This window comes from Natator depressus, chromosome 5 (assembly GCF_965152275.1).
Source record: "Natator depressus isolate rNatDep1 chromosome 5, rNatDep2.hap1, whole genome shotgun sequence".
NCBI classification, from domain to species: Eukaryota; Metazoa; Chordata; order Testudines; family Cheloniidae; genus Natator; species Natator depressus.
The window spans coordinates 40,203,044-40,221,670 of record NC_134238.1 but is presented as its reverse complement, the minus strand read 5'-3'; the positions used below and the strand labels follow the sequence as shown (position 1 = coordinate 40,221,670).

At 38.4% G+C, this 18,627-nt stretch overlaps 1 protein-coding gene across 1 annotated transcript; it reads left to right on the top strand.

The window, feature by feature from the left end:
• Positions 1-2,310: 2,310 nt before the first annotated feature.
• Positions 2,311-18,534, top strand: LOC141987934 (mannosylglucosyl-3-phosphoglycerate phosphatase-like). Its single transcript, XM_074953765.1, has 7 exons — positions 2,311-2,356; positions 4,645-5,225; positions 6,926-7,073; positions 9,783-9,948; positions 10,775-10,922; positions 11,486-11,669; positions 17,621-18,534. Exons 1-7 carry the CDS (start codon positions 2,311-2,313, stop codon positions 17,800-17,802), a joined length of 1,455 nt encoding a protein of 484 aa, XP_074809866.1. The 3' UTR covers positions 17,803-18,534.
• Positions 18,535-18,627: the final 93 nt, after the last annotated feature.

The following is an 18,627-nucleotide window of genomic DNA, read 5'->3' as shown; positions in this document are numbered from 1 at the left end:
GAATGAGGTGTTGCATTACTGCGCTATGATCGGCTTCCGGAAACGTCCCATAATCCCCTTAAGTCAAGTGGCCACTCTTGTCATTGTTTTGGAATTGGCTGTGGGAATGTGGATATGCCCTTTCAAAGCTCCATTTCTGACAGCGGCTTCTTATCTGCTCCGGGACAAAGCAACCATTAGTGTGGAATGTTGCTGTGAGTGTGAGAGAGAGAGGCGGGGGAGAGGGGGGTCTGCTGCTGTCTAAACCTACAAGACAGCATGCTGACATGCTCTCAGCCCCCCAAAAACCCACTGTCTCCCCCCCACATACACACAACACACTCCCTGTCACACTCCACCCCCCGCCATTTGAAAAGCACTTGCAGCCAGGTACATGCTGGGATAGCTACCACAGTGCACTGCTCTCTGTGGCGTTGCAAGAGCTGCTAATGTGGCCATGCCGGTGCGCTTGAATCTGACAGTGTGGACACGCTGCTCTCCGAGGGCTGGTTTAACTCACAGCGTTCTATATCTGCAAGTGTAGCCATGCCCTAAGATAGTAGTAGGATGTGCTGGTGTTATCAGATCTGATGCCTATTTAAAGGACAGCAGAAAGAGTCAGTCCAATTCTGTTTTCTTCAGGAACAAACAATGAGTTACACAAACATGTAACCTTTGTTATTGGGCCCAAATCAGTTCTTAGCATGCAAACAATGACTAATGTGCACCTCCATGTGGGTCATAGACTTCAGTGTAATGAAGGGAAAAGGAACAGAAAAGCTCAGGAGTCCATTAAAATATCTTTAATTTAAGATACCATAGGAAGTAAGAATTCAAATCACTAAAGTTCCCATGACAGCTTCATAAGAAATACCCCTTTGTACATTTTTCCCATAAAAGATTTCTAATTGCATCCTTTCACAAAGTCTCCTGCTCTCCTTAAACATGAGCCAACTTCCAACCAGATTAAGACCCACGGGCTTCTACCTAGACTTAGCTTCCAAACTGGAACAACACCTTTAGGATTTGAGGTCACCTAAAATGGATTAGCACACTACGGTGAGCCTCTTTGCACTGAAGCAGGCTTTATAGTTCTTGAGCCCCACCTCTAATAAATTCTGGCCAATCATACACCCTCTCCTGACTTAAGATGGCCTCTCACTGCTACAGGAGAACTCTATCGATAAATTTTCCTACATGAAAATTTTAGTTCAGGACAAAGGCAACTAACCAGAGGAAAGGAGATACTGACTCTGTAAAGCATACTCTTCAGTTGGTTTCTGGTTTCTCCTTGTGACATACTTGTCTACACACAGACTTGCACAGGTTTGTTTTTACATTCTTTTGTATTTTAATGTAATGACTATGACATTGACACAAAATATAGTCACTGTGGAATGAACACTCACAATATAAAGAATATTGTTATCTATTTTAGCATCCAAGAATCTAAAATCAGCTTTAGATTTAAGGGTAACACCACTTCAATTATGACTAAGCATGTAACTCTTGGATACTGAGCCTTTTCTCCCACTGCATTTGTCATTCCTGCCACACTTTTTTCACTTTGCAGAATCAATATTCCTGAAAGCAACCTTTATTGTCAATCTGCTTCAGGAAGTGCTGTACTCAGAAGGATTGACATAGAGCACTGGTAAAGTGATTTAATGGCAGCAACATCAGCATTGATGAAATATTCCAGTAATTTGTACATGTTTTAAATATGAGGAAGATAGAGTAATATGATATAATAGAAAGAAAGGAAAGGGCTAGAAATGTGTGTTTAAAACAAAGAAAGGGGAGAAGGCTAAAAGACGAGACTATTTGGAAAAGAAGAAAACAGATAAGATGGAAATAGAAGAGGAAGGGCATGGGAGAGTGAAAGGTGAAATGAAGAAATGGAAAAGACAGGACGGATATTATTGTTGTTATTTATTATTTGTGTTAACATAGTGCCAAGGGGAAAATGCTGTTGCTATTTTCTGCTTCCAACTTCTTGTTTCTTTTCCTCCCTTTCTGTTCAGAGACTCTTTTCTATAAAAACTCAAAGAATGGAGTGAACACTCCCTCACTTTTCTTTTGTGTCTAAGCATGTTTTCCTAGTTTGAAGCAGTTGCCAAACTCTAAAACAGAATTAATTCCACCTGGAAAAGAAAGCTACAAAGATGGTCCAACCGTACTAACCATCTAATAAAGCAAGTTGAAAGTTGTATTTCTTCTTGTAGATTTGCTGCAGCTATAAAAAAGTTCAGTTCCCTGAATCCACTTATAATATTTAGTGGAGACTGCTTAAATCCATCAACTTTAAGTTCAATAACAAAAGGAAAACATATGATTCCTATATTAAATGCAGTGGGAGTACACTTCGCAGTCTTTGGTAAGTAAATGTTATTTACAGATGCATTTCATAATATCTGTGCCATGTTAATATATTTACAGCTACCTTTTACAGGCGCACCCACAGTTAGATTGTAAGCTCTATAGTGACCAAAAGACTTAGATTGTGTGTCCCTTATATCTTGTAAAACACCATTTATTTTGCTGCATGGTGGCTCAAATCCTCAACCCAGCAACTAGTCTGAAAGCTGTGGGGGCCTCGATGGATGAGCATAAGTGTGTGGGAGAGAAATCATCACCTCCCTCAGGAAGGTAGGGAGCCTTTCAGCAGAGGATACCTCAGACTGAGAGCTGAAATAGTGCTCTGCAGACACAATGTGCCTTTTCGTCCATTGGAGCAAGCATCACAGGATCTGTATAATGGCAGCGCCTTTGGCCTTCCCCCAGCAGGTTACTGCACAAGGGAGTTTCTGTGGAGCAAGACTTCACAATGCACAAGGGGTGGGTGCACGCTGCAGAACCTTCCGAACCCCACCCTTTTCTTGTGAAGCATAACTGCACTGGTTTCCTTTGCAGGATGCCCTCTGCAGCTATAGAGGAGGTGGCAGGACTTGCCTTTATAAATAGGGAACCAAAGGGGAAAGCAACTACCGAGGCAAGGGCTCATAACAAAGAATGCCCTGCCAGCAGCCACCTCTTCTTCTTTATATACCAATCAGGCTCTAATTCAGATGCCCCTGATATTCATGAGTATGATGACATATGTCACAGGAGAGAGGCGGCCTCTTAGAGAGGTAGGTCCCTGGATATTTACAGCTTTATAAGATTTTGGTTTTTGTCTTATAATCAACCTGAAAACCAATAGGCAGCCTGTGCGAAAGATAGAGCACATGTTTAATGTGCTTGTGAAGAGGAACAGCACTTAGCAAACAGATTAATATAATCTCCACATGAAACCAACTTTCTTTTTGATCCTGGGAGCAAGTGCCCACTCTTCTGAATAACCTCGGCCCAATAATGTCAGCACCAGTAGACCAGCTAAGCTAACTGATCTTTTCAGGTAGAAGAATGTGTTCTTATAAACCATAACAAATCAAACAAACACAAACTCTAGCTGGGTCTAGAGTTCTGTTAGGTAAATATATAATCAGATGTATATGTATAGCTAAGGCGAGAGTAGCACTGGAGGTGCCATTCTGCCCAGTGACAGGCCTTTCTTCCTGGGCAAAAAGGGGGGAAGAGAAATGCATATTCTTTATTATATTTGGTTTTTCAAACAGCGCAGGCTAGATGCCTGTCTTTTTCCCATGCAAACTTATTTGAACGGAACAGCAAGGTCAGCTAGTCTTTCATTTTCCTTTCTACTTTTTGGTCACTGCTTTGCAAAGCTCAAAAGCCACTCAGTAGTAAAAAAACAAAAACAAAAAACTTCTGTATCACCAACTTTGTGTTTTCCTAGTCTTCCTATTCTAAATATACAGTGTACATTTGTACAGCACTATATAGACCATAGCACTAGATAAAGGACCATATTTTCAGAGACGTGTATGTTTATAAAAACCCATATTTGTGCATGTTAACAGGCACTTATGCATGAAATTGTCCCTTTTTGTATGTTAATAGAGTTTGTTCCAGGCCTGTGGGTTTTTGTACATTAACGTTTGGACCATCCTCCCAAGCAGTTTGGTGTACATAATTGTTTGGCATAATGCACAATAGATATAGGGTTCCTGAAAGTCAGATACAAGACCACAAATAATAGCTCCAAGACTTGATCCACTGACCTGTTTAATCCTGGCTGTATCAAAAGTCTCTCTTAAATAGGCCTAATTATTTACGCACACCTTTGTAATCTCTGGTAGCTTTTGGCATGGAACCAGAAAGCACCTTTTTCTTTCCCCCATTACATTTCAAAGGTCAGCGAAAGACATGGTATGATAAACTGAGAGATGTATCTTTATTTTTCTCTCAATAATCTTGCCCTGGGTATTACATATGATTTTTTTTTCTAGCCAAAAATATTGGGCTTGCTAAAATTTAGATAATCTATGTATAAAAAGAAGTAGATGCATAAAAGTGGATATTTTCGGCAAAGCATTTTGTTGTCCTTTACTATAGTATAAACCTGGGCTAACTACAGAAATAAATGGAATGACTAACGGTTTTCACTGCTGTAAAAGAGAGGAATTTGGTCCTTTAGTTTGAAGAAAAAAAGCTTTCATATCTCTAATGCTATTCTAAATGACATATAAAAACTAAAATTATCTCATGTGACCACTTTTTGTTGTTAACCTTAACAAGCTAGCTTCTGGACTTTTGTATTTTTAGGAAACCATGAATTTGATTTTGGTGTTGATGTTCTGGAAGATTATATACAACAAATGAAATTTCCATGGTTTCTCAGCAATGTATATGACAGATTTACCTCTAAACCTCTAGGCCATGGTTCAGTAAAAAACATAGTTAAATGGAATAATACGAAAATTGGTTTAATGGGATTAGTAGAAGAAGACTGGCTGGATACCTTGCCTACCATTAACAAATCAAACCTAAACTACATAGATTATGTCAAAGCAGCTAATAAAATATCTGCAGAACTTAAAGCAGAGGGAGCAGAACTTATGATTGCTATGACACACATGAAATGGATTAATGACATCAGACTTGCCCAGAACGCCCAAGGAATAGATCTGGTTCTGGGGGGCCATGACCATGATTATGGAATCAAAAAGGTGAATGGAACTTGGATTGTCAAAAGTGGGTCTGATTTCAGGAATTTCTCAAAAATAAATATAAGAAAGTTTGGTGCATCACTTCAGTATACATTTCAGAGGATTGACATTTTGAGGAACCTAGAAGAAGATTCTTTTATAAAATCAGTGGTGGATGATTATACTCAAAACCTGCAGGTAGGTACAACTTCCTTAAATATTTTGTTCTAGAAAAAGAAGATGATAATTGTTGCTTTAAGTGATCAGACTGATAACAGTGGGCCAAATTCTGATCTCAGTTATGACATAAATCTGGATTAATGCCACTCTGTTCTATTCAACAATATTTACACTGAAGTCAGTGAAATTACTCTGCTTGTACAAATACAAATTAAATTGATTTTGCAAACAGATATAAAAGAACTTGTTTCATTTCAGGCCTACCAAAATTGACAGGCCCATTATGGTTGAAAATGAGGGCAAAATTCCTTCCTGACGTAACTCCACTGACTTCAGTGGAATTATATCAAGAAAAAATTTGGCCCATTACATTTTAATGGCTTCAGCTTATTTTTTTTAATGGAAAGTCAAACTTTAAAGTACTGAATCCATGAGTGAATTGCTATTAAAAGACACCACCTTATCAAACTTTGTTTTGAGATCAAGTATAAGGATATACTATAACAATAGACAATTTTATCCATTTTGTGTCTACAGTAAATATAGTCCCTACAATATGTAATAAAGCTCTCATCGCAAAAAAAGAACACCATTGAAGTCCCTCTGTCAGTGAATCTGAAGAATTGCAGTGTCTATATACGTGTGAATTAATGAAGTAGTGTATAGAGTCCTCCATTCTATGAGTGCTGATGTCATTTCAATGGAAAGCCACTGGCCTTAATTAAGAATTTCCCTTCTTTTATTATTACAGCTATTGTTTATTATTTGTATTACTGTTGCACCCTGGGAACCTAGAGCTTTATATTTAAGGACATTTCATTTATGACTGTTGACATTTCCACTGAGAATAAAATATTCTGACAAAATGTTAAAATGCCAAATAAGCTAGTTCCTCTGACATGCAATATTGATACCATTTATAGTCCATGGCAGCTTCCTGCTCAGCAGTCTTTCGTCTGTGTAGGAGGGTGCATCTATGAACTACTGTATCCTAAAATCCTAAAGGAACTAAACCTCACAAGGAAATTTTAATTGGATAGTCTGTATCCACAGGGGTACTAAAAACTAGCACACATTATAGGCGGACTTTGAAACTGTTAAATTCAGTTTGATTCTAAAATTGTTTGTAATCCCAGGATGACTGAATCTATCTTTAGCTTCTCTATGATAGGAAAAGTATCCATTTCTGACAATGAGCGTCAACCAGTACTCTTGAACTTGTGCTGCATACGGCTATTTGAAAGAGTAGCCAAGAACGAACTGCTTTTCAGAAAGTTGTTTCAAAAACTGTGATTAAAACCTCAGAACAGGTTTCTTGATCTCTGCTGTTGTCTGCTGATTACTATTATCTGCATTCTGTCTGTATACAATATAACTGCAAGAAATTACAGAATGGGATTTCCCCTACCTAGTCAAACTCAAGATAAATGTATTTTTGTAGGTCTGTATGGAATGTTAAGTTCTCATCAGTGTAGGTGTATAATGGAAGCCAGGTGGATTTGGAATTGTTGCTATTTGTCCATTGCCAGAATAAATCACCTTCTGTGCACCTACTCAGATTCACAGGGGATTGAGAAGAGACTATATTCTTCTTCCATGGCTTGGCTTTCTTTTTTTTTCTGCTCAACATTTTAAACATTTTTACCGTGTAATTCTGTAGTTTTCAGGACATATTTGTTTCAAATAAATAGTCTGCTATAAACCCTTCTCTTTTTTAGCCTCTTTTAGAGGAAGTTCTTTGTCCAATCGACACAGAATTAGACGGTCGTGTTTCTACTGTAAGAAGATCAGAGAGCAACCTGGGAAACCTGATAACTAATGCAATGTTAGAAGCTACTCATGCTGATGTAGCATTACTGAATTCAGGTTGTCCTTTTAAAAAACATTTATTGTAATCCACAATGTTTGGAATGTTTTAACATTAATTTACTTGTTAAAGACGGAGCAATGTTTGGAATATTATTTAATTACTTAATTAGGAGTGGTCCCAGCCACTCATCTGAGTCAGAGTACATCAAGAAGTCAAGGGATTTGAAAAGGTCAAATGAGTTATGTTACACTGATCAAAGTCCCTGAAGAAATCAGGAACTAGAGAATTTTTATTGGAAAACTAATTAAGGTCAATTTGATTGGTTCATAGACAATCTGACAATTATAACATGTACCCAAAATATTAGGGTGTCATAAAAGTAAACAAGTAAACTAACTGGCTGATTTTGGTAAGGTTTTGGAGTACATGATAAGTTTATATATCATACCAAAACAAATAGAAATGGTATTAAAGCATTATATTATCAGGATATGACCCATTACCACCTTGTTTGAAAACAGTACCCTTTTCTACCCTCTATCTTTGTCTAGTTCCTTTATCTCTTAAAGCAGGGGTGGGCAAACTACGGCCTGCAGGCTGGATCTGGCCCATCAGGGCTTTGGATCTGGCCCACGGGATTGCCAGTCCCAGAAGGGGCCGGCACCAAGTCCCTACGGCCCCTGCGGGTCAGGGGGGCAGAGGGCTCTGCGCCCCACGCAACTCCCATTGGTCGTGTACTGGGAACCGCGACCAGTGGGAGCTTCGGGGGAGGTACCCACAGGTGAGGGCAGCGCGCAGAGCCCTCTGCCCCTGCCCCCCCCAACCCCCCGGGGCTGTAGGGATGTGGTGCCAGCTGCTTTCGGGAGCAGCGTGCGGCCAAAGCAGGCAGGGAGCCTGCCCTAGCCCCAGTGTGCTCCACTGGCACCCCGGAGCTGCTCCAGGTAAGCAGCGCTGGGCCGAAGCCCACACCCTGAACCCCTCCTGATCCCCGCACCCAAAGTCCCTGCCCTGAGCCCCCTGCCGCACCCTGCTTGCACCCCAACCCCCTGCCCTGAGCCCTCTGCCACACTCTGCACCCCCTCCTGCACCCCAACTCCCTTCCTTGAGCCCCTTCTTACACCCCGCACCCCTCCTCTGCCCCAACCCCTTGCCCTGAGCCCCTTCCTGCACACTGCACCCCCTCCCACACTCTGCACTCCCTCCCACACCCCAACCTTCTGCCCCAGTCCTACATTCATGGCCCTGCATGCAATTTCCCCACCCAGATGTGGCCCTCAGGCTAAAAAGTTTGCCCATCCCTGTCTTAAAGCATATGCTCTCAAGGTAGGAACCATGCCTATTGTGTTTGTACTGTTGCCAGAAACAAACTAATGATAGTAATAGTAGTAAATGAGACTCAAAGGGGTTATAGCACAACAGTATCTCAGTGACACTAAATATCTCAGGTGAAATCTTGGCGCCATTTTGTAATTCTTCCCCCTCTCATTCCCTAATAATAAAAAGTAATAAGAATAATAATGCATTTTAAAAACCCTCCCATTTCCACATGTACACAATTCGCATTGGTACAAAGAACAATTTGCTTCCCTTTATTACCTATTCCAAAATTTGTTTAAAAAAACCTTCCACAAATCTTCATGAACAAAGTTAGTTTGGTTGGATTAAAATCCCCCTTACTCTGCCCCTCTTTTCCTTGTAAGCAATTATTCTTTTATAAATAGTTTCTCTTTAAAACAAGAAATTTTGCTTGGTGCATGGTCTTATTTTTAAATTGGACATATTGGTTGTTGTTACAAGCATGGTTTTTCAGTTTAAAAATGAAGACTGATCCTCCAGACACGTTGCACATTCATGCGCAGAATTTATGTGTGTGAGTAGTCCCATATGTGTAAGTATTTGCACAATCAGGGTCTAAAAATATGCCTACTTCTATTCTGATTTTTGTCATTTTCCTTTACAAAGGGAATGTTGCCAGCATAGTTCTTCAGTGTAGAATTGGGCTTTTGATTGGTTCTTGCTGAATGTTTGTTTTAAAGGGAAAATGTTGAATGTACCTTTTTTTTAATTCTAAAAGGGAGTTGTTGCTTGCATGTTTTAAAACTGAAAACATGATGGTGCTAGCTGGGGTCTTTTTGTCGGTTTTATTTTTTGTTTTAAGAAGGAAATGATTTTTTGTAGTTTTTCATTTTTAAAATGGCAAGATTTGTTGTCAGAAAGGTTTTTTGTTAATTTAAAATTGAAATTATTGTTCCAGAAAAACTCACCTTTTTGGCAGAGAACTAAAATTAAAACTTTCAGGCCAAAAGGTTTTGGAAAGTTAAGAATATGTATAAACAGGGAATTTTCGTGGAAACTGTTTGGTAAGCTTAACTATAATAGGTGCTATCCAGCATCCACTCTAATATAGCTGCAAGATCACTTTGTGTTTCCCTGAGAAATAAGTCTACAATCTGTAAAGACTTCCACATATGCTTAATTTTATGCAGTGTGAACAGTCCCATTGAAGTCACTAAAATTAGCATACTTTCTTATTTTTTTAAATCAATAGGATTATTTACAGCACATAAAGTTAGACATGTATTTAAATCTTTGCAGTACCAGGGCCCATGGCATTATTTAAATAATCATTATTAACCATATAAATCCTTTCTCATCAAGAGAACAAACCTTAAAACTTGTATCATTTGTATTAGATAATCAGGCTATTTACCCATGGTAGAAAAAGGACCAGGGAGTATCTTGATTTTCTTTTATGATGATTGTAGGTACCCTTCGTTCAAACCATATACATCCTGCAGGAGATTTTACTATGCATGATCTTTTAACTATCCTTCCCATTGTGGACCCACTTCTAGTAGTCAGAATTACAGGAGGACAACTGTTGGAAGCTCTCGAAAATGGAGTCTACAGATATCCAGCTCTTGATGGAAGGTATATAGAATATTTATCCAACCCCTTTTTATATGAAAATGCCAATTGTTCTGAACACTTGTGGAAATTCTCCACACTGTCCCGATGAGTAGCCACTTTAATGCTAACATTCAAATGCTCTAGGTAATGATAATGATGAATTCAGAAGCCTATGTGATAACTGTATTGAGCATATTAATACACCACTCTAAGCAAGACAAATGACTAATATAAGTACAAACATAAAACCTATGGATACAGATAAATCTTTGTCACACACAATGTATGAAAACCTATACAAAATAAATGTGATTCTTATTTGGAGCTTACTTTTTATAGTGAAAATAACAAAAATAAGGAAACCTGTATATGGCTGGTTAATAGGTATTACATTCTGGAACTAACTTGATTCCACAGATAATAGATTGATTAATTGAATTTTCAGGTTATATGAATTAATTGGGTCAGTATGACAGGTTGGGATTTAGCAACTGGTCCAAAAGTTCAGTTTGGCTGTTAAAAATGAAACCTGGAAACCATTGTGACCATGGTGCAAAAATTGGAGAATTCAGACCTTTCACTCCGTAATCCGGTAGCCCAGATGATTACCTGGGACCAATGGCCACTGGTAAGGAGAGTAAAAGCTGCCTTTTCAGTGTGGTATTTTATAGAGTAATCAGAGAAAGTACTGTCTTTGGTATTACGAACATACTTCAAACACTAAATTAATTATTGTGAGTTTATATAGCAGTTTACTGAAGTATACTTGTTCAGAATTCTGGAAGGGTCAATACTTTGGTCGGTTCTTTCTTCATACCAAAAAAAAATATTTCTTTTTAACTTCCAGGTTTCCTCAAGTAGCAGGAATGGAATTTGGATTTGATCCAAATGCAGAACCAGGGCACCGAATTATAAGAGACTCTGTAAAGATTCAAGGACAATATCTCAAGAAAAACAAAGTCTATCAACTTGCCATTAAGGAATACTTAGCTAATGTAAGCTGTAATGTGTTTAAATATTTTGAATGATTTTCATGCTCCAGGAGTGTTGTTTTTTATGAAATACTGTCTCATGTTGATGGATTAATTTGACTCCATTTTAGATGTTGTTCACTCCCTCCACCCCCAGAGTTTCTATATGTCTTTATTTCTTATACAAATTTCTATAATTCTCCACCCTTCTTACCATTCCTTGCAAAATATTAGACTTGATTTCTGAGTGTGCTTTAACTTTCAGACCACGCACTAAAATTCTGCTGGTGAATTTTGCACATGCAAATATTGTTTTTGCATATTTAAATCAAGTAGTAGGTCACCCAGTAGACGCAATTACTGTACTTAAATTCAAAATGTATGTGTGTTCAATTTGAATGTTAGGAGACAGACTTTCAAACAACTTCCAATCTTACTCTGTTACTGAATACAATATTTTTAATCAAATCAACCGTAGCTACTATTCTAACAACTGTGTTACTTATAATTATAATGGTTTATAAATAGACAATTAAGTGCTCATATTTTAAAGATATTCTTCATTAAATATAATTATTACTTTTCAGGGAAAGGATGGCTATGTAATGTTTCAGAATTGTCCTAGGATGTATGATACAGAAACTGCACAGACACTTTCCACAGTTGTTGTTAATCACTTTGAATCTATCAAGATTGTGCATGGCATCAAAAAGTGCATCTCAGGTCACCGAATGAGTTTAATTACCAAGTCCAAATCAGCATCACTAACAGGTAATTTAAAATATATCATTTGAGGCACAATGGGCTACAATCCTTACTGTGGACTTTGGGCACCATTGCAATTACAAATAATTAAGCGTATTTGTTCCTAAATTTCTAAATTTGTTGTGCAGCATTTAGTGATTTACCAAAGAATAATCTCTTTATCTGCTAAATGTAGCATTCAGGACATATGGTCCCTTGCTTGGGAATGGGACTGACCACTTTCTCCCAGAAGGTTGTTTTCTGCAGAGAGAGGGGTGGCAGGCTGCACAGGGAAGCTGACAGGTATGGAAGGATGGAGGAGGAACATAACAGACTTCAAAAGCTTAAACCCCTAAATTAGCATGAAATTCTGGTGTCCTTTGTCAGTCTTCATTAAGAGGACTTAACATGAAGCCTGGGGGGACAAAATCCATGGTCTGTACCAGTAGCCATAGTATTCCCACTTAATGCCTCTCCTCTCCCGCTACAGTATCTGTGGCAAGAGGATTTTTGCAGGTTGTAGGCCTACTGTCACAATCCCTCACCCTATGGAGTTCAGATCCATGGCATATAGGGAACTGTAGGGTAGGTAGCTCTCTCTTCCCAACTCTTCCATGCAATGATTGCAGAAGTTGTGTTGTCTTTAGGGTCTTCCATGGTCACAGAGAGTCAGGTTGCATTCAGTCTGAAATAAATCACTCAGTAAGTGAAAAAGGAATGAAAAAGGAGCTAGTCATCCATACTTACCTCCTTTCATTTTAAGCCATGTGAACTAAGGCCTAGATCCTCAAAGCTATTTAGGTGGCTAACTCCCATTTGATCTAAGGCTAAGTGACTCCATACACCTCCTGGGGAAGAAGACTGAAGGATTGCTGTAGCAAGTGTATTTATATGGTAGCATAAAAGGAAAAATTACAAAAGACAACTGGAAATTCTAAGCTGTCTGACTTCATGATCTTGACATGTGACGATTATAGGAGCAAAATAATAGTTTCATTTGATTCCTTTGAGGGTAAGGTAGATTTAACAATATATCAGTGACGTTACAATATCTATTATTTCTTTCGTATTAACGTTTTAAGAAGAAGGCTTATACAGTATCTGTAAATATGGTGAATTTTTGACAACAACCATTAGGGTGTAAACATGGGTTGGGATGAGGGCTTGCCAAGAACAATCACTGAATAATTTAGGGGAAAATGTTGGAAAGAGGGACTTGATTCTTTCCAATTTTGGGTGGTGATCTGGTCTGCTTGTAATGCCTGGCGAGGGTGCATCCTCCATAGAACTAGAAAGGTTTAAATGATCTCTGAAAACTGGATAAAATGTTAAGGACTTTTTTACATTTACTGAGGAAATTGATGTTCCCTGTTAAGAAAAAAAGCAGATGCATCAGGGAAGTAATAAGAATTTTTGGTTTGTTTCTGCACAGATTCTACATACACATTTTTGCGTATAGCATATGGATCTTATGCTACAAGTAGATCCAAATTCATAGAAGCATTCTCTTGTACTTAATATATACTTTCATTCTGGCATTGAAATAGTAAGACAAATGAAAGCCTTTTAAAAACAGCCTTGTGTTCTGTTTTACGATCTTTCTCACAGATCCCAGCTCTTCATAATCTTCTACAACACCCCAGAACTATGTATTGGTTGAAATTAAATTTTAATAGTGTTATCTCTTGTATGTAAAAAGTTAAAGTTCCATTCCCTTTTTCCATAGCAAATGTTAGTGTGCAGACCCTTCTTTAGGTCTCCCTTCACCCTCTCTTTTTGAAGCTTACTACTTTTTCATTATTGTGATGCTCAGATATTTTTTATTGCACAGTTTGAAAGTAATTTTTCAACTAGTCTACACTGTTGGGCCAACAAAACTTGCAGGAGTCTCTCAAGCTTTCATTTATTCCTCCGGGAGGAACTGTATCAGTCAAATGACTTTGGGTCAATCAACAAATCTTGGCTCTATGGAACTAATCCAGCGTTGATACCATCAACTACTAGTGGAATATCTCTCTATCACTCAGTATTATAAATGCATACTTTATACCTCAGCACTCTTTGGCATCTGCTGCTGTCACTGGCCACACTGATACACTTGGAACGAACATGAATGTCACCATTGTTGTATACTTCAGCAACAAGTAGGAGTTTGGGATTTGTACTCCTAATTTACCTAGGTAGTTCTGAAAATCCCACCCAGCATTATCTTCTTTAAAGTCCTTTACCAGGATCCCCAGTGTTTTAGTATCAGCCTCTTCCAAATGAATATTAGGCAAAAGCTGCCTTCTTTAAGAATATTAATTACTTGTCTGAAGGAGAGGGTACTGTTTTTGAGACATCCTCAATTGATTCGACTCCAACTTGTAGACCTTCTCTGCCAGACAGTTGTGCATCTATTCAGCAACTTCAATAGGATGAAATATTAAATTATTCTTATCTCCATAACAGTAAAAAAGACATAAAGTTGAAGTATAGAAGAGAAACCTAAAAGGTATAATTCCCTTCTGGCAATTTCACCCAGGCAGTAAAATCCTGTCAGTAATCCAGGAAGCTCTGCATTAAAATATACTTTTCCTTTAGTCAGGGACAAGCAGACTCCAGAAAGATTGGCATTATCCATAGTACATTTCATCCTTGCACTGAAAAAGTCTCTATCCATAACTGAGTAAGTTAAGGAATCCTCTAACGATCTCTTATCTTAAGTCTTTTTCAGTTTTCCCTATTTCCAAGAAACCAGAATCTGCCTTATTTGCACATCATAATTCACCTCACTATATTTCAGAGCAGATTTTCATTCAGAACTTTCCATAGACAGGAAATTCAGAGCATTTTTGTGAATCAGGATATGCTTTATATCTCTTTGCAGCAGGTACAATGTCGAGTATGCTTTAATCTCTTCTAGAAGATGGTCTTGACATTCTGTGGTTAAGCAGTCTGCTATATATTTTTTTGTCCAGTCCATCTAATCCTGAGAACTTTGTGGAATGTGAAGATAACTGGACTTTAAAATATCCACATAGCTCTAAATTGGGCAGGACAGACTGTCATATGTGCCTGTGAGTTATATGCCAAAAAATATAAGCAATTTTCTAAAAAGTCTGACTCAAAACTCCATGCATTATTAGCCCTATTTTTAATGCTGCCAAACTAATTTCGAAATCACACAAAGCATCTGTAAACTCTAGAACGGGAATATTGTTTCTGGCTTTGACCTGGCTTCTCCTGTATTACCTAAGTACTGTATACTCTATTCAGGAACACAAGCTAAAAAACTACTGGTAGCAATCAACAATTTAGGTATCAAGATAACACTACTTTGAACAGAAACTTGCATTTTGACAAAAGCGTTTGTTAATGTCTCCTCTTGGATGCCCAGTTACCATTTCAGACTCTCTCTCCAAAACTTGACCTCTTATCGTTTCTTCTAATCCCTTTCCTCCCCTTCCCTCCCTCTTCTTCATTACCTGTCTTTCCTTGTCTCCTGGACTCAGAGGGCCTGCTTTTTCCTTTGCACCATTTTGGTGGTACAAAGGGGAGAAAACCAGGCCTATTTCCCTGTTGGGACTACCTCCTGCATGGGGTCCTCGCTGTGGGGATAAAGGTGGCATAGCTGGCTCCCTAATCACCTTTCCGCACCATCCCTGTCACAATAGCTGCATTGGGTACAGAGAAGAGGCATGATTTCAGCATGCTGTACTCAGGCTATCCAAAACTGGGAGGTATTATCAGCTGGTGCATGTAGAGCAGCCCCAGATTGCTCTACTTGGGTCCAGGACAGAGAATCAGGGAGCCATAACCGGATAGGCTCCCTTCTGCTGTAGCAAGCAGAATTTCAATGCATCAGAAAATCTGGCCATTTTTCTTTTTTCTTCCCACATATCCAGTCTCTCATTAAACCACATTTCTGTTTAATATTGTCAAAATCCACTCTCTTTACTAAACCCACGGATAAATACAGGTCCATTAGCTTGTCAGCAGCTTACCTTGTGTGGCGTGGCAGCCAATCAACTCTCTTTTGTGTCCAAAATGCAGAGCTGAAGTCATCTTCCACACCTTCACTCAAACCATGTTATTTGCCCTCTTTGAGTTCCATGTTGGCTTCCTATCTCTTACATCACATGCAAACTCTTCTTCGTTATCTACAGGTTCCTATGTACACGGGTCTGTGACGGGTTGGATCACAGAAACCCCCTGGGGGTTGCCACCTGATGTGCCAAGACTACTTCTGCTCCTGCTTTCCTGCCCTGTCAGCTTAGGACTTCAGTGCCCTGCCTGGTTTGAGCCAGACCTGCTAGCCTGTTGCAAACCCAGACCCAGAGCTGAACCACATCCCCTAACAGCTGTAGGTTTAACTGAAAGCAGCTTACCGAAGTGTTCCTGTCTTTAACACTCAGATGCCCAACTCCCAATGAGGTCCAAACCCCAAATAAATCCGCTTTACCCCGTATAAAGCTTATACAGGGTAAACTCATAAATTGTTCACCCTCTATAACACTAATAGAGAGATATGCACAGCTGTTTGCCCCCCCAAAGTATTAATACATACTCTGGGTTAATTAATAAGTAAAAAGTGATTTTATTAAATACAGAAATTAAGATTTAAGTAGTTCCAAGTAGTAACAGACAGAACAAAGTGAATTACCAAGCAAAATAAAATAAAACATGCAAGTCTAAGTCTAGTACAGTAATAAAAACTGACTACAGATAAAATCTCACCCTTAGAGATGTTTCAATAAGTTTCTTGCACAGACCAGACACCTTTCTAGTCTGGACACAATCCTTTCCCCTGGTTACAGCCCTTGTTCAAGCTCAGGTGGTAGCTAGGGGATTTCTCATGATGGCTGCCTCCTTTGTTCTGTTCCACCCCCTTATATGGCTTTGGCACAAGGTGGGAATCCTTTGTCTCTCTGGGTCCTGTCCCTCCGCCCCAATGGAAAAGCACCAGGTTTAAGATGGATTTCAGTACCAGGTGACATGGTCACATTTCCTGTGAGACTCCAAGCCTTCATTCCTCCCAGCCTGACTCACAGGAAGGCCTGCCTGTAAACAGAGCCATCCACAGTCAATTGTTGTGGTTGATGGGAGCCATCAAGATTCCAAACAACCATTAATAGCCCACACTTTGCATAACTACAATAGGCCCTCAGAGTTATATTTCATATTTCTAGTTTCAGATACAAAAGTGATACATTCCTACAAATAGGATGATCCCACTCAGTAGATTATAAGCTTTGTAATGATACCTTACAAGAGACCTTTTGCATGAAGCATATTTTAGTTACATTATATTCACCCTCATCAACATACTTTTATAAAATCATATAGAGTGTGTCAGAGAGTCCTTTTTCTCTCTACTCTTTCTAATCCTGCTGCTATACTGCTTTTGCTTTGTCTTCTATCAGAATGGTAGTGTGTGATGTCCCTTTTGCACAATGTATGCGCTAGCCTTAATTTGAGTGATGGATACATTCAAAATATCTAAAATAAATAAATAGTTCCAACGTTCAATCTCCACCATTCTGGGTAAGATTTGAACTAGGAACCTAAAAGTGAAAGGCAGTAGGTCATCCCATTATTAATCCCTTGAACAGTCATTAACCTCAGATTCATATATTTTAAACCTAAAGCGCTACAACAGCAGATTGGCCCACATTCTGCAAAAATTATTTCCTGGATTCTGACATATTTTCAACAAGTAAGAGAATGGTGCTTTACCTTATTTGTTGATGTCTGAGCTAACGCTATTAAAATATAGCTCTCTGGGTCTGCAAAGGGAGTACTCATGGTAAGCTTTGTGCAACACGAATGTATGAAGGGCCAATCAGAAAATTCCAGTTACTCATAAATAAAGCAGGTTTTTAGTATGTTAATTATTTTAATAGCTTATTCGCAGTATAGTCAGATGCACATTTAGGTTGTTTACATGAAGAGAATTTAGTTTAATTAGCACTAACATTTCATGAATTTACCACAAGCCTTTGAAACAAGAACAGATAAAAACACATCAGTAGTTGCAGTGCCTGGTATAGAAGGAAGAATCTGTCACATTTCCAAGGAAATGAAGGAACACTTGCGACAACTAAGAATGGCAAGGAAAGAAGGGCTAAACACCTTTCCCCCACTTAGCAAAGACTCTGAGAATTCTGACTCTGACTGAAAGTGATAAATAATATCACCAGTGATATAGTACCTGAAACCATATGATCTGCTACTTCATTTGTTATATGTATTCTGCATATTTATTAGAATTATTTAGCTTTTCCTTTCCATTGTATTTAAAATGTTCCCTTGGTTTTAGTGTTTATTCATTTGAAACAATTTAAAATAGTTCTTGCATTCATCAAATCTCTCTCTAAGAAAAATGTAATACAACCGTTTTCTTGTATTTAAAATAAAATAAGGAACTAATGTTTGTTCATTTTGGAAATAACTTCTGGTTGCCTTTGTTAAACTGGTGTTTTTCATATTGTTGCCATTTTACATATAGCTCTACTTGTAATTATAATGTCCACTACCCATAAGTACTAGTTTCTAGTGAAACTATATGATGTTTACAGTATTAAATCTGAAAGTTGTTTTTGTTTACTGAAATAAGCCTAACTAATGCATTCATAGAGAAAATGCTTACATCACATCGGAGTAAAACTCAGATTATAGTAATGGTCAAAGGATGATGATAGACTGTGCTTGGCTAACTATTGCCTGGCCACTAAAATGTCACAAAATGGGAAAGCGTCATGTCAAATATTCATTGTTCCCTGTATGATCACCACTTAGAACGAATAGAGAAGAACCTGTGTACCCTCCTTAATGTACTGATGTTTATAACTTGTCTGATATTTTAGTATGGTTATCCATGCGGCCTGTGAAACCAATAAAAACTTATATGAAGGGGTGATAAACATATTGAGGTGTTTCTCTAATGCATTTTTAATTGTTTTTAATTATAAAAAGAGACTTTTTTATTCAGATGCATTTAATG